This window comes from Mastigoproctus giganteus, chromosome 6, assembly GCF_048544385.1.
Source record: "Mastigoproctus giganteus isolate SK-2022 chromosome 6, ASM4854438v1, whole genome shotgun sequence".
Lineage (NCBI taxonomy): Eukaryota > Metazoa > Arthropoda > Arachnida > Uropygi > Thelyphonidae > Mastigoproctus > Mastigoproctus giganteus.
In genome coordinates, this window is record NC_143580.1 from 139,299,233 (window position 1) to 139,316,966 (window position 17,734).

Genomic DNA, 17,734 nt, shown 5'->3' on the forward strand with positions numbered 1-17,734 from the left:
TTCCTTGGCATAATTATCAGTAAGATACTGGGCAATTTCTTCATTTATTAAAGCTATAGTAACTTGTAGATCACCATCTATGTCCACCCAATCATTAAACTTCTGTTCACTCACGTCTTCAGGCTTTTCAATGTGATCAGTATCGTTACTTAGTAGACACCCACATCTTCAGGCTTTTCAATGTGATCAGTATCGTGACTTAGTTGGCCATCATGAATAATTAATCCACATTTTTTGAAAGAGTTACTAATGAAGGTTTCAGAAATTTCATTCCAGGCACTCATTGTCATATGAAGTGCATCTAGAACAGCTATCTGCTTTGCGATATCAGATGGTGTTCCTAAACCTTCATCTATAGACTGGATGATTCTTCGCCTCATATCCAATCTATAAAAGGTCTTAAAGGTTTTTATTATTCCCTGGTCGAGAGGTTAAATCAGTGATGTGGTATTCAAAGGTAGAAAAACTAATTCAATGTTTTTGAAAGTCAACTTTGGATGAGCTGGGCAGTTTTCCAAAACCAATGCAATTTTTTTGTTTTTCTTATCCAATTGCAAATCCCATTTACGAAGGTAATCTTCAAATAAAGAAGCTGTCATCCAAGTGTTGGCATTATTGGCATATTCAACAGGCAGCTGTTTTACTCCTTTAAAACATCTAGCCAATTTAATCTTGCCTATAACTAACGGCTTCATCTTGATTGTTCCGGTCATGTTGCATGTTAAAAGAATTGTAATCCTGTCCTTGATCTTCTTTCCTGCAGATGCAGAGGAATTTTTAAAAATCATACAATAGTCTAGGGTAGCCCTATTGTACAACCCTGTTTCATCTGTATCAAAAATTTCTTCAGGATTATAAGTGCTTAACACAGTTCACCAAGAGGTCTTCAACTAGCTGTCAGCCGCAGAACCATCAGAATCCTGTTTTTCTCCGTGAAGTCTTTTGTAAACAATATCATGCCTCTCCTTCCATCTTGTGTCAGCCATCCATCTGTCGCCTTAAACCCTTCGTGTAGTTTTTCAGCAAAATCATTAGCTTTTTGAAGTAGAATGCTCTGATTGATTGGTGCATTAAATGAGCTGGCCTTTTTAAACCAAACGAACAGAGCTTTACAGAGTTTCATCTACTGTTTGGCCTTTCCCTTCACGTTTCCTTTTTCTAGTTTCACTAATCACATTAGTGTTTATTGTGTGATGTGATTTTAATAAAGATTATTAAACTGAGGCACTCCTAATTTTTCTGCTGCTTCTCTTTGAGACATAATGCATAAGTTTAATTTATCATAAGTTTCTATAATACGTAACTTGTCTTTTACACTTAAATTCACTCTCTTTCTGTTCACTGACATTTTTTTTTTTTTTTTGGGTAGTAAAATTAAAAACACAGTAAAAAAGATAAGCGTCAATCAATAACAAAGCACGGCACAGAACTAACATGTGCAAGTGAGACGAAGTTTAGATTTAGAAATGAAGAGCAGATTTCAGGGAAGGAGAAACACATTTCACCAAAATAACATGAAAACACAGAATTTCAGCTATCGGTATTATTGCAAATGCAATAAGATTAAGTTTATTACCCATTTATTGCACTAACAGAAAAGCCCAATAAACCAGAAATTGCAAATTGTTTTTATTGTTTTATGATTGTGACCACAGAGGCATTCACAATTGATTCTTACAACCAAAGATGCGATTCTAATAAACAATGCAAGTGTAGTGCATTTTATTGATTTGAATCAGTTCTTCAAAATTTGATTCTATAAAGCGGCTGATTCTAATAACCAGTAATAACTATAACCAGCAGTTAATGTACTTGTATATGGAAATTTCCACACACAGAGATTGTCCAAAACATAGTAATAGCATTGTGGCTATTATAATTTTTAAAAAAAAGCAAGCTTAATTTGCAAGTATTTGATGGCTATTGTCCCTCAAAATCATCTGTCCTCCTGCACAACTCGATCCCAAACATTTGTCGTGTTAAATGCCACCAGCAAGGTGACAAGCTACTGCTTACACTATGCACTTTCAGAAATGCAGACAACTGAGTGGCATAACTTTTGGAAAAAAAAAAGTCACAAACCCTTGTCAGGAATATAGATCAGTGACTCAAGAATTTCCCACTACATAAGTTTCACAGAACCAACCACATGACACTTCTCTTGCACACTTCCCCACCAATGTGAAAACAACTTCACTAATCTGTCTAAGTGCAATAGCTACATCATGCCTATTTTTCACTTTGTGCAACTTCAGCTCATTTGCTTCGTAAACTAATGCACTTGCACTTCCCCATCCAGTGAAATACCTTTCCCATTCAAGTACACTTATGAAACTACAGCTAATATATGTTTCATGTCCCCTTTTATGCATTGCCTACACACAATTCCTGCTTAATGTTTACGCAAGCAGTATTGTCATTACTTTTTAAAGCTCCTAGTCTGATATGTTCCTCAATGTCATCAATGGAATTACAACTTATACATTTCAAATTGGATGACTAGTGACACAGCCATTATAGGTGGTCATCACTGACTGCAACTATAGTGAAATTTATGACAAGGCTAAGTTTCATTGTTTTGAAATTAAGTAATGAAATCATAAGATATGCCAATGAATATGTCATGTCACTAATCTTAAGTAATTATGACTGGTCATTTTTAGGTGCACGCACGCACGCATGTGTGTGTGTGTGTGTGTGTGTGTGTGTGTGTGTGTGTGTGTGTGTGTGTGTGTGTGTGTGTGTGTGTGTGTGTGTGTGTGTGCGTGCGCGCGCGTGTGTGCAAATGTGTGCCTATTGTCTTTCCCATGTTTGTCTGTCTGTCCATCTGCACGTAAGAGAAGGTCTCCCAGTGGACAGGTTTTCATGAAATTTTATAATTGAGCCTTTTAAAAATGTTTGTTGCAAATCTCATTACATTCAATCCAAATTTCATTTAAATCAAGGGTGGTATTCACTTTCAATCTGCGCTGTTAATTCTTAAATGGATAAGTATACCCATAAAATTCATTGCGGTTCTGTTTGTGTTGTGGGCCCACTCCCATGTTGATTTTCTGTATAGCTTTAGTTTCAGCTTTGATTTCACTCACTTTCACCCTGTTGTGCATCAGAAGCAAGACAGTATGGAAATCAAACAATTTTAAACAAGCTTATAACAGCATCAGCCAAAAGAGAGAAAAAAAAAAGCTACCCAACCTAATCTATTCACAATCCCTCTAATAATTTGCTAATTCTTTGAATTTATTTTAATTTGTTGTTGTTCTTTATATTCTGGCAAAACCACTAGATCAGAGGAGTTTAAGAATTATTCTGACAGCGAATACAATCATTAACCATATTTAGCAGTCATGCAGGCTTGAACCTATTCAAACCTGTGCATTACTGTAATCTCACATTAAATCACTTGGCTACGTCAGATACCAGATGGAAGTTTGTTCCAACAATCAATCACTCTGGCTGAAAGAAAATCAATTCTACAACTATCCTTTTCCAATTTAAGTTCATATCCCCTTGTGTGTATTGTCCAAGAGTAAGGATGCCATCAGCATTAAGTTTACTCAATTCATTTAAAAACTTTGAACACTTCAGTCAGGTGCCTCATAGATGCCTAGTTTCCCAGCACTGCAATTTGCAGAATTGAAGTCTTTCATGGTAAAGAGTACTTTAGTGACTTTGACTAATCTTGTACTCTTCTCTACACTCATTCCAACAGATCCACATCCTTTCTAAAATAAGCTTCCAGACCTGTATACAGTACTAAAAATGCAGCCTAATCATCACATTATACAAAAGGATATCATTTGTTCTTATTATCTAACAATGGTGTCAGAATAAAGGACATGATTATGAAGTGCACCACTTTCACTATTTTCTTGCCTTTTATCCCAAAAAAAAAAAAAAAAAAAAAAAGACTAAATGATGTATATAATATATCCACAGGGCAACTCTTGGATTTATTTTTATTTATTTTTTTTTTTTTTGCTGCACTTCTAAGGGTTCTAATGGAGATAATTTATTTTCCAGACAAAAAAAAAAAAAAAAAAAATTTCTTGAACAGATTGTATATTACTGCTAAGTGGACAGAATGATTTTAGATTCTAAAAAAAAACAATGGGGGACGGGGGAGGAAGATAAAACTATCCACATGCCTACTCAAGAGTTTTAAGCTTTTGATCTATTTCCTATCCTGAGTGCACAAATCATACAGTTTGCAACTGTGAAACTATATCAGTAAACAGTCTTGAAAAGATACAATATTAACAGAAAGTGGAGGTTAACAATTCATGACAGTTTACAACTGTCGTCCATCATCCTTATGCCTATTTCAACTGCTGAATTCTAATTTATTTAATCATAATAATATCAGTGAAAATTGCAACAATCAGAAATAAAAGGATCCCAGCCAACACACATGCATGTGCAAAAAAAAAAAAAAAAAAAAAAAACTTACCATATCGTAAACGTTGAGAAGAACGGGTGCTCTCGCCATGCTGTTTGCTTATCACTTAGCTATATTCTGCCCATGTATCTAGAAGCACAACAATAACATTAGATGACTTTTGAAAATTCCAGCATATATACAAATATTAAATTTCTTCTCTATTATACAAAGGTTATCCCAAACATAATGCACACTGCATACATGCATCTCATTCCATGTGCCTGCACGAATGAATCTATCAGGATAATAATTTGAAGTTTAACCTCACTGTTAGTGTGCTTGAAACAGAGTTCCTGCACTGAATGTTCATGTAGAGGCTTTTAAAAATGGGTGGTTATATCACATCAAGTCAGATTACAGTTTCAGATCAAAGATCTTTTATCAAAATTGAAATTCTACATGATCAAACGCCAATAAAAATTTATGAATTGTTGCAGGAAGTGTGTGGTGAGTAAACAGTAGATTGTAGCACCATTTCACACTGGCCTCAAAAGTACCATCAAGGTCAGACCAGTGTTGAAGACAAACAATGCTCACACAGATTAACATCACGAGTTACAAAGCAAATTTTTGAAGCAATTAGCGCGTTTTCACGGACACTACGGTGGATTTTTACTTCCGATTTTTTGATTGATCGTACCGTTGACTCATTGATTTTATAATGTTTTGCCACTGAGGAGACACTTTCACCATTAGAAATTTTATCTAATAACTCAATTTTATTCGCTAATGTCATCACATTCTTTGATATTTTCACATTTCTCTTGTTATTCGTAGCCATATTTTTGTAGGGGTTAGAAAGAACTTGTCCACAATAAAGTCACTTTCTTCCATTAACTCACTCGAAAAAGTCTGTTTTACACTGCAAAACGGTAGATTTATCATTTTTGTAGGCATATCAATTTATAAATTGATTTGCTAAATTTATATTATATAAATTATATTTATATATATTTATATAATATATATAAATTATATATTATATAAATTTAGAAATTTTTAGAAACCATTAGAAATTTTATCTAATAACTCAATTTTATTCGCTAATGTCATCACATTCTTTGATATTTTCACATTTCTCTTGTTATTCGTAGCCATATTTTTGTAGGGGTTAGAAAGAACTTGTCCACAATAAAGTCACTTTCTTCCATTAACTCACTCGAAAAAGTCTGTTTTACACTGCAAAACGGTAGATTTATCATTTTTGTAGGCATATCAATTTATAAATTGATTTGCTAAATTTATATTATATAAATTATATTATATATATATATATATAATATATATAAATTATATATTATATAAATTTATAAATTGATGTGCTGACAAAATCATATTATATCAATTTATAAATTGATACAAAATCAATTTATATCAATTTATAAATTGATAAATTTATTCAATTTATAAGCATATAAATTAAAAGCAAACGACGAAACCTTCCATGACAAGCACATAACACATACTGAAAAAGGATTAGCGAGAAACATCCACACTCGCGATTTTGTCACCCCTCTCCCCCCACCCACTGAGCGCTGTTTTGACTGGGAAAGATAATTTTAGCCACGCCCGTGTTTTTTTATGGCGGAAAATATTCACGGCGCTTTAAAATTCACATTTTTTTAGGTTTCATTTTATATTAAATCGGCGATCGCGAATACAGATACCGCGAATAGCAGGGGTTTACTGTAATTTGAAAAATTAATTCAAAATAAATTTTTTTGATGCCACCTTTATTTTCAACATTGTCTGAACCCCACTGTGAAAAATCCATGTCCTATATTAAAATAAACTATACTTCAATAAACACTGGAATTAAATAGTAATAGTAATCGTCAAATAGTGCAAGGAAGCCACAGGCTTTTGCTGCACTGACAAAAAAAAAAAATATATATATATATATATATATATAGAAAAATACCCAAGTAGATAAGTAAACACAAATTATATGCATCCTTCCTCACACAAGTAAGTATCCAGTAGACCTTCAAATTTATTCAAACTGTCAGCCTCAACTACCTGTGAGGGGAAGCTTGTTCCAGCTATCAACTACTCGCTGGCTAAAAGAAAAGTTCCTATAATCTAATCAAAACCTCAGGCCCTGTAATTTAAATTTATGACCCTATTTCTGGAATTGTTCGGAACAGGTGAGAATTCCACCTTCACTCATTTTACTAATTCCTCTCAGAGCCTTATAAACCTCAATCAGGTCACCTCTGAGGTGCCTGGTTGACAAGCTCTATAGCCCACATAATCAGGGTCTTTCCTCATACAGTCATCCTGTTGATGTCACCATTCGAATTGCCCATCTTTGGACCTTTTCAAGAAGCTCAATGTCTTTTTTAGAAGAGGCCTTTTTTCCACATGTAGTCTTAGAATTACCTTATACAGTAGGATTATCACCTCCCTATCTCTACAGGATAATGTTTGATAAATCATTGATAGGACAACATGGGCTTTCCTGGCTCTCTGTATAAATAGGGTAAAACAGTTAAAACACAGATAAAACAGTGAAAACTGTTCAGAAAACTTCATACCTGCCTGTATTATAACTCCCAGATCGCTTTCCTCCTCCAGTGTTTTGAATTCAACCCCATCAAGTGCATAATTCATTTGTGGGTTGCAATTCCCCAAGTGGCCTTGCATTTAGCAGCATTAAACATAACTGCCACTGCTCTGACCATCTTTGAAGTCTGTTCAAGTCATCCTGAAGGAGCACTGCTTGGCACTGATCTTTAACAACTCTACCAATCTTTACGTTACCTGCAAATTTTGACATTATGCCTTCTATCACTTCATCGATGTTATTTATGAAAATGAAAAACAACAATCCTAACATTACACCAAATCTGAAGAATATCCATTAATCACAACCCTCTGTCTTCTGACTGCAGTCATCTAGCAATCCATCTTAGAATCTTACCCAGTAATCCTAATGTGTTCAAGCTTATAAAGTAGGCTCTCATGAGGGACAGAGTCAAATGCTTTGCTAAAACTGAAATAAACTACGTTGAAATTATTCCCTAAATCCAACTCATTACTACCTGTGTCAAAAAAGCCTATTAAGTTAGTTAAGCATAATTTACCCTTAACAAAGCCATGCTGTGTGTCCTCCAGAATGCCTTATCTATCTAAATGTCCCTTAATCACTGCCTCTAAGATTTTTCCTACCACTGAAGTCAGACTAACCAGTGTGTAGTTACCAACTTCACTCCTAGAGTCCAAAGATGCCCTCATAATTAATCTCACTGGTTCAACATACTGCCTCACGCTCTCCCTCAAAACTACAGGGTATGTGCCATCAACTCCAGGAGCTTTACTTCCCTTTATGCTCAAAAGTTTTTCTAATAAACAATCAATCTCTAATTACATCACTAATTTCATATGGGTCAGCTTCACTCACACAGCATCTTCTCAGCATAAAGGGTCTTTTGTCAGTAAAGACAGATGCAAAGTACTTGTTCAATTCATCTTCAACATCTGCTGGGTTTCTTCTAAGACTTTCCCACCCCAAGAGTGCACGAGGATTCAATCTGATTCACTTTTTTCCTCCTTGTATTCAAATACATGAAAAATGCCTTGTCCCATTCTTTCCTCTCTTAGCCAATGCTTTCTCATATGCAGCCTTGGCCTCCCTGACCTTATCTGTGGTACTATTACAGATCAACTTGCACCTGTTGTAGGCTTCAGTACTTTTCATCGTTCTAAATTAACCATCCCATGCTATCTTTATCTGCTCTATTTGACCAGCAAGCTCCACAGTCATCCATTGTGGCATCGTCATCCTTTAATATTTTCTTAAAGTTATGTATGCATTCATGGCTTCTGTGATTTTTGTTTCAAGAGTATTGCATAATTCAAATGTATCTGCCATCCCTCGGCAATCTACTAATTCACAGATGCCACACAGCACCTTAAACTGTCCAAGTCCCCTCTTCTGAAGTTTAAACCCATGCCTTTACCTTTAACTATTGCAATATCTTTCTTCATCTTGCAGCTGACGATAGCATAATCCCTTCCTGACAATGGTTCCTGTAGCGATGTCACCTGTTCATTAATAATGATGAGGTCAAGAATGTTCTCACCCATAGTACTTCCTCTAACATGCTGATACAGATAATAATTATCAATTTATTTTAAAATGTTCTTCCCCATTGTGAGTTTCCCTCCCACTTATTCCACTCAATCTGGGGCAAATTAAAGCCACCCATAATAAGACATTCATGTTTGCTTGTCCATTCCATCATTGTGCATGTAAACACTCTCATCACATTCTCACTATCTTCTGGTCTGCAGATTACTCCTGCTCACAATGTTCCTTTTCTTCTGACTAACTCACACCAGACAGATTCTATGCTGGCAGATGTAACTTCAGACTCACCTAAAGCTCTTTTTGCACTCAGGCTCCTTTTGATAAGAAGCATAACCCCGCTACCCCTTCTATCTTCCCTAAATACATTATACATACCGTAGTGGAATTCATCATCACTAATTTCTGATTGGCACCATGTTTCTGTTAGCTCTATTATACCAGCATTAATTATCATACCCAAGAGTTCAAATTCAGCCATTCTATTAGCAATAAAATGGCATCCTGTCAGAAAAAGGAGAGTTCACTATAAAGCACATAACTGAACAGTTTGACTCCAGATAATGCATCAATGTCATAAAGCCAGCAAGGTTACCAGATGGAGGAAAGCATACAGCAGATATAGCAGTAACTTGCCTTAATGCCACACTGCTCCCATTTGTACAGCAGTCAATTTTGTGCAAAAGTATCAAAATCTTTCTTGAAATCTAAGTACATGATATAAAAATTAATTTTTGCATCCAGTTCCTTCATGATTGCAATATGGTATTCGTGCCACGTATCTCATTAGTTCATCCGACATCCATTTAGGTCTAAGCCTTGAACGGTATTTCTTAGTTGGTATGAAAGCCTAGTAGCTTCTATAATTATTTCCCTCAATGCTTCCCATTTAGAATTTTATTGGTAATCATTTGTTGATCCCACTGTATAGAATTTAAAAACTATCTGAGATCACTGTAGTCTCTTTTACAAAAGCAAAATCCCTTCTCTTTAATCTTGATGGTAGTTACGCCTTTTAAATAAATCCCACAACAATACATGTGATCACTGCCACCTAGTGGTTCTTTTATCTACAAATACTTAATGCATGAAGAATTACTGCTGATAATCAGATCAAGAGTAGTGCTATCTCTTGTTACCTCTCTTAACATGCTGTAAAAAATTCATCTAATAAATCCACAAAATTCTTGCTAGTGTGATCAACCCACAAGTTTCACTCCATATCTGGAAAGTAAAAATCCCCATTTTATAAGACATTCTGATTTACTGGCCCACTTTATTTCTCCGTAAATTTGTTCACTGTGCCATTCAGAGTCATCAGGCAAATAACAGTGCTTATTTCACACCAAACTGACTCAACATTGCACTGACCACCCATATTGACTGGATGATGCACTGCCTTAAATTATGTGTGCTTCTTGACCAAGAGCATAGTTTCTCCCCCCCACACACACCTATCCTCTCATTTCTCTACTCACTGTACTCCCCAATTTCTAATTACACATCCTTTATATCTGAGTGACACCACGTTTCTGATATGCCAACAATGTCTGCATTTTACAACTTCAAATGCAGACACTGTTGGGATATTTGAAGTGCTGGTGAAGTGATGACTACACCAGCACTTCAAATTCATCAGCTATGCTCTAGAATTAGTGTACATGCACCTTGTCTTACTCTTAGTTACCCTAACACTGCCCGTGTACTTACTTGTTTCATGATAACTCACAATGCCATGAAATCTGCAGCACGTTCCAAAAGAAGCAGTGCAAGAATTACTTTCAACTCTGCCTGCAGCTACTGTATCTCCTCCAAGCTAACAGTTTTATCCCCCCACCTAACACTGCCTTGATAGCACCAGCAAATATTCCTGCACCCTTTCTATTTAAGTGTATTCCTTTTGTGTAGTAGTCTCTCCTATTTGTTAAGAAACTGAATTTTTTTGGGATAGGGATGCCAAAACTATATCAAATTCTAACAGGAAGCTAAATATTTTGAGATAAGTGAGAGGAAAGTGGATGAGAAATTATGGCAGCTAAAAGTAAATAACATACTTGGGATGGGAGGGATCAATCCAATTATATTAAAATAGGTAGCAAAACAGCTAAGCAAACCACCACTAGCCATAATTATGAGAGCATCCTTGGAATTGAGGTCCTTATGGATTGCAGATGTGCAAATTCCTTCCAAATTTATAAAGGGAGATATAAGAGTGGAGTAGGTAAGCAATCATAACAGAAACTTGTTAAGAGGTGATTTGTCTGATCAGTGACTAGATCCTAAGATGCAATAGCAAAGGAACTGGATACAAAAAATAATTTTCACATCATAGATTACAAAAAAAAAAATGTTTGACACTGTTCTACACTAAAAAGATTGCTATCTCCACAAATTCAAAAAATCTCTTACACACACACACATTCGCTGTGTTATTCCTTTCACCTCAAAGGTGGCACTTGTGCATGTGTCCGTTCTAATATTCCCTGTCAGAGACTTGGTAATTTGGAATCTCCTATTTTCGATCTTCTTTGGCTTAAAATCTCTACCTCATTCTGTCAAATTCATCTGCTGTCTCTACCGCTCTCCCAACTCCACTAATCACTTGGAGCTCTTCAACTTCCTATCTGTTTCCAACTTGACTTTCTCCAGTCCAACTTTCCTAACAGTGGATAATTTTCCTTGGTGATTTTAATGTTCACAACTCCAGCTGGCTTCCATTTTCTAGTCATACCGACCCAGCTGGTCGAGATGCCGAAGCTTTTCCAATTAATAATGACCTTGCACAGATTGTTCATTTACCTACAAGAATACCGGACAGTCCTTACCATACAGCCAACATGCTTGATCTCTTTCTCACAAACAACCCTTCTATGTACACAGTCAAAGTGAGTGGTCCTTTAGGCACCTCAGACACAACTTGGTTATTGTCTCTTCTCCAAAGGAGCCATTATCTCATGGCTATTCCCAACCTCGTGTTGTTTAGCTTACAAGAATGCAAAATGGGATGACATGCAAGATTTCTTTTCTTCTTTTCCTTGGTTGGACTACTGTTTCAAAACTTCTGAAGTCAACATTTGCTCAGATCGTGTCAGTGAAATCATTCTTGTAGGAATGAAATCCTTTCCCACACTCCACTTTAAAAATCTCGTCCTTTATCCAAACCTTGGTTTTCTAATAAATGTGCTGAGGCCATTCAGGAGAAGAATGTTGCATATCGTAATTGGCTTGTTTCCAATTCTTCAGATTCATTTTCTGCCTACACCAAAGCTCACAACAATTGTAAAGCAATTATTAATCAGTCCAAACTAGATTTTGAACAGGCTAAGAGTACAAAACTTGCTTCTTTCCCTAATGGTAGCCGAGCATTCTGGTCTCTTGCCAAAGCTATTGGCCGCAACTTTTGCCCATCTCTGCCAAAACCAGATGGTTCTGTTGTTGTTATCACCAAGGATAAAGCTGACCTGCTAGCATCCCATTTTTCTTCCAACTCATGTATTAATGATCTTGGAAACACCTCCACCACCATTCAATGCCTCCTGTGGTCTTCCGCCAAAAGGATGTCAGAAGGATTTTGACAAATCTCGATGCTAAGATGTCCTGATAGTATTTCTCCACTTGTTCTCAAAACCTGTGCTCCTGAACTTACTCCTGTTCTTTGCCACCTTTTTTCATTTCTTATTCCAAACGTGTTTTTTCTTCTTCTTGGAAATTTGCTCATATCCAGCCAGTTACTAAAAAGGGTGACAAATCCCTCCCATCCAATTATCGTCCCATTGCAATTACTTCTACTCTTTCTAAAGTAATGGAGAAATCAATTAACTGCCAACTCTTAAACTAACTAGAAACCTTCCATCTGATCAACAATAGCCAGTATGGATTCCGTCAGTGTCGATCCACTGGTGATATTCTCGCTTATGTTACCCATTTATGGACAAATTCAATGGAAAAGTTCGGTAAAACACAAGCAGTTGCTCTAGACATCTCAAAGGCTTTCGATCGTGTTTGGCATATAGGTCTTTTAAACAAGCTTCCATCTTATGGTTTGCCAACTGTTTTTTGTAATTGGTTATCCAGTTTTCTCTCTGATCACTCACTGAGGGTGATGGTAGATGACTCTGTCTTCTAACTTCTACACTAATGCTGGTGTCTCCCTCAAGGTTCAGTTTTTTCCTCCACTCTTTTCCTCTTGTATATTAATGACCTCCTTCCATTGACTGGCAGTCCTATCCATAGTTTTGCATTCCACTTTCCATTTTGAGAAATCTTCCCCTGCGCAATCAGCTTCAACTTCTTGAATATCCGCTAGCAATTCCTTAAATGCCGATCTCCAGTGGGGCAAAGACAACTTAGTTACCCTGACTTCTAATCTCTCTTGGCATAAGAACATTACAAATATTGATTCCTGTGCATCTAATAAACTTGGTTTTCTCTTTCCCTCTCGGTGTTACTTTTCTTCCAAACAGCTGTTCACTCTGTACAAATCGCAAATCCGCCCTACCATGGAATATTGTTCCCACATCTTGGGCGGTGCCCCCAAAACCTCTCTGTCTTCTAGATTCCATTCAGAAGAGGGCAGTTAGGTTAATTAATGACACCTCTCTAACAGTCTCGGCACTTGCTGTCTCATAGACGTACTGTTTCTGCTGCATGCCTTTTCTACAGATACTTCCATGGACACTGTTCTGCTAAATTGGCTTCTATAATTCCCGCTCTCTCTCTCTCTCTCTCTCTTTCAAAACAGTCCGAACAGGTGCCGCCACCAGCCAACATCCATTTACTGTCCAACTTCAAACTCACAGAACCAACTTTTCATCTTCCTCGTTTATTCCTTCAACTGCCATTTTCTGGAACAACCTTCCTTCATATGTATTTCCTGAAAATTACAGTCTACAGAAGTTCAAATCTAATGTCAACAAATATCTTTTTTCATCTTCTCAACCTCCAACCCAAGCACGGTACTAAGTTTGTTTGTTTGTTTTGTTGGTTTTTAGGAGCATTAGCAACTAAGGCCATATTGCTCAGGGATATGCGGTGGTCATTCCTTGACCTTTCCGCATCCTCCATATTTGGTGGTGACGGGCTCGAACCCCGTCTAATCAAGAAGCGTGTGCTGCGCACTGCTGCTCCTTCCCACCTGGCTACGGAGGCGCCACGGTACTAAGTACTATAGGTTCTAATACCTCTCGTGTTTGGGGGTTTCATAAAAAAAAAAAGTGACGTCATTTGCATCATTTAAAATCTAACAGCCACCTAATAGGAAGTGACATCAATTGTGTCATTTCCATAAGAAAATTTCGTTACCAATTGGTTTTACTCCAGTGCTGCCATAGATGTTTTCACATCAAAACTGCCATACTGAGAAAAATCCTACTCTATGAATTTTACACAATCTCTCAATGGATAAAAAATTAATTAATAAGGTGCTCATCATAAATGATCTCCTGTCTTGAAAAAAATTCAAGTCAAAGGTTAAGCAGGCAAAGACAGATTACAAGAAATCTTTGGCAAAGGATGCAAATTAAAACAACAAAAATTTCTTTACTTATGTAAACTAGAAGGAAGGGGACGAGTAATTACAAACCTCTTAGTTTAACCTCTGTTCCAGAGAAAACAATGGAATCAGTGGTTAAAGAAGTATTGCAGGATTATCTAGACAAAACTGCAGTTATAATTGAGACATAGCATGGGTTTGTTTGATTGTATACTTATGATCTGGTCACAAAGGAACTGAATGCAAAAAATAATTTTGATATTGTATACTTGGATTTCAAGAAAACATTTGATACTGTTGCATATAGGCTGTTGTACAAATTGGAGCAGTATGGCATTAAGGGCTAATTGTTGCTATGGATAAAGGGATGGTTGAGTGGGAGAAGACAGAGTGATAATCAGTGGACACTGCTCTTTGTGGAGTAATGTTATTAGTGGAGTCCCCTGGGGTTCAGTGTTGGGACCACTGTTGTTTTGTATATTTATCAATGATACTGATTAAGGTATATCACACTTAAAGTCCAGGTTTACAGATGATACAAGTCAGCAGGGTTTTTAATGACAGTAACAATGGTATGTGGTTGCAACAGGATCTAGAAAAGTTGGGCAGATGGGCTGAGAGGTGGCGACTGAAGTTTAACATTGAGAAATGCAAAGAAGTGCATCTGGGTAGCAGTAACCCCAGTGTGATGTACCTAATGTGCGGTAGTACACTCAAGGTAGTGGATAATGAAAAAGGCATGGAGGCAATTATGTAGTCAGATATAAAGTTTTCGGAGCATGCTGACAGGCTGACAGAGCAAGTCATGCAGTCTTCTCGGTGATATATAGAAACTTTGCTAGCAGGGATAAGAAGGTAATTATCCCCTTGTATAAGGCAATGGTAAGGCCACACCTTGAGTACTGCGTACAAGTCTGGAGGTCTCATTTTAGGAAGGATGTGGAGCTGCTAGAATGAGTACAGAGAAGGGCAACTAGATTGGTGAGGGGAAGAAAGGGGTGCTCTTAACGAGAAAGGCTTAAGTCCTGCAAATTGCAGCACCTGGTGACTAGGCACCTGCAAGGTGATCTGACTGAGGTGTATAAGTTCTTGAATGGGTTCAGCAGGCTCAATTCTGATAGGACTTTTCCTCTTGCAGATTACGAACCTGAGGGGGCATAAATTCAAATTGAGGAAGGACAGCTGTGGAGTAATGTGCGGAAATTTGCCTTTGGTCAGCGAGTAGTTGATTGCTGGAACAAACTTCCATCTTTTGTTGTGGAAGTTGATAGCTTAAATAAATTCAAGGAGGAACTGAACAAACTTTTAGACTGAATGGAATTGTGTGAATTGGAAATTTTTTTTTTTTGCTAATGCTGTATAAGCTTGCTTTCTTGCATCATATGCCTCTACCAATATGAATGACTAACTTTTGCCCCTGTCAAACATTCCCCTATTTCTTTTCCACCTATCCTAATTCCATGAAATACTCCCCATTTCTCTGACAATAATTTCCATGAATAACTAGTCCAAGACTATTTCACTACCACCTGTGGTTGTTATTGCTATTGGGTTTAACGACACAAGGACTGCTGTGGCGAAATTTGTCTATTCATAGTTTATTAGATAGTATATTACTACTACTATTCATAGTTTATATAGAGGCAAAATATTGTTATAGACATTAAATTATATCCTCCTGTACAGGCCAATACGTTTTAAATATATCAAAAGTTCATCTATATTTGCTTCATTTCCTATAAAATGAGATTGATCATGTGAGATATTCAACGTGGAAAGTGCCTGAAAGGTGTTTGACTTGATAGCTGAATGTAAGGGACAATCAACCAGAAAATGATGGACCGTAAGTTGTCTTTGACAGTATGAGCACTGTGGTGGATTTTCACCCAATAATAGGAAGAGATGAGTATGTTGAGTGTGTCCAATTCTGAGTCTTGCCAATACCACTTCCTCTTCCAAGTCTGCTGACGAGGCTAGTAGGGGCCAGACATGTTCAAAGCCGCTAAGTGGATTTTTCTTATATATTGATTTGAAATTATTGTTTTTCTAAAACTTTTGATTTAAATTTAGTAGTATAGCATTATTTTGTGATTTTCTGATTAATTTGGTGTATTTATTCTTTATTCGGCCTTGCAATTGCATAAAAGAATCGGTAAGGGTATCCACGTGTTACAAGTCGCAACTCCGCTGAATGAGACGTTTTTTAGCCATATTTAGCCGCTTATTGAATATTTTTTACATCAAATTATTTTTTGTAAGTAGCTTATAGACCCAGTAAGGATCGTTAGTTTATTCTGAATTGAGACAGTGAGATTTGAAAGTTAATTAATACTTAAGTGTCCATAAATTTATCGTTCGTAACTTCCCGCCTTTGTCTTTGTCATACGATCGTTATATACCGAACCTAGATAGCGTTAGTATAGTATAGGTTATAATATTTTTAGTGATCGATAAAATCTATTAAACTTGTCGAACTTCGTTGGCATTTAAATTGTACTTTTAACTAAATACATATACTGACTCAGATTGCAAACGTAACATAATTAATTAATACATAACTGATATGGAAGTTATATAAAGGGAACTCGGAGATAATTAATACTTGACACTAAAAAATATATATCCCGTTATAACTGTGTTGGGAGATAAGTTAGGGTTATAAACTGAAATTGAAATTTTATTTAAATTAAAAGAAATCATGACTCAGACCAGAGCAGCAAAACAAAAGGCTCAAGCTAATGGAAGTGCTGTGGCTCAGAGGAGAACTGAGGGGGGCAGTTGCCTTCTGAATCACGACCTTTTAAAATGCACAGCTTGCATGATGTTTGTGGAGCATTCAGGTATGGGACATGATATTGCCATGGGGGATGTCTTTGTGTGTGCGCGATGCAAGGAGTGTATCGAAATCAGGCAACAACTCAGCATTCTTATGGGCCTATATGAGAGGTTGAAGGACAGGGTGGATGCACTCGAAGGAACTAAATTGAGGGGCCCATCAAGCTCTCAGCTGCCCACATCAATGCCAGAGCTTGCACTTGGTCATCACGCAACACAGCGGCAACCCCCAAGGCAGAATGCGCTGGTCCCAAAAGAACTAGTAGTTGTTGGTGACTCTATTGTCAGGGAAACGGGGAACATGCTTTGTAAAAAGGATAAGTGGAACAGGACCAGGGTATGTCTGCCAGGGGCAAAGGTTGATGACGTTGTAGAGCAGATATCATCTTTTGATTGAGAGCACACGTTGGCACTAATGATACCAAGAGCAGGAGACCGGCAGAATTGCTTAACAAGTACAGGTCACTGTTGAAAAAAAAAGCCATGAATTTGGGTTGAATTTGAAAGTGTCTGCAATTCTGCCCAGACATGATAGGAGGGAGTATATGATGAGAGCCTTGTCGATCAATTCGGCCCTGGAAAGATTGTGCAAGGCTCAAGGGGTAGAATTTTTTTCAGCCTGGACTGTACTTGTTAACAGGAGAGATTGCTTCTACAGGGATGGGATACACTTAAATAGAAAGGGTGCAAGAATATTTGCTGATGCTATCGAGGCAGTGTTAGGTGGGTCGGAAAACTGCTACCTTGGGGGGAGACAAAGACGAATAGATTAACAGTAGCCACTGACAGAGGTGAAAGAGATTCTGGGACTGCTTCTATTGGAATGAACAGAAGGCTGAAAAACAAGATGCAGGATATTTCAGAGACTGCTGGGAGT

General features: G+C 37.1%; 1 protein-coding gene across 3 annotated transcripts in view; it reads right to left on the minus strand.

The window, feature by feature from the left end:
• Positions 1–17,734, minus strand: part of LOC150084618 (deubiquitinase DESI2-like) — a 138,397-nt gene that overhangs the window by 114,898 nt on the left and 5,765 nt on the right. For all 3 annotated transcript variants that reach the window (XM_090375355.1, XM_090375354.1, XM_090375356.1), the window contains exon 2: positions 4,451–4,528. In XM_090375355.1, the coding sequence (XP_090231481.1) occupies positions 4,451–4,489 (39 nt within the window). In that variant the 5' untranslated portion in view covers positions 4,490–4,528. The remainder of the gene's footprint in view (positions 1–4,450; positions 4,529–17,734) is intronic.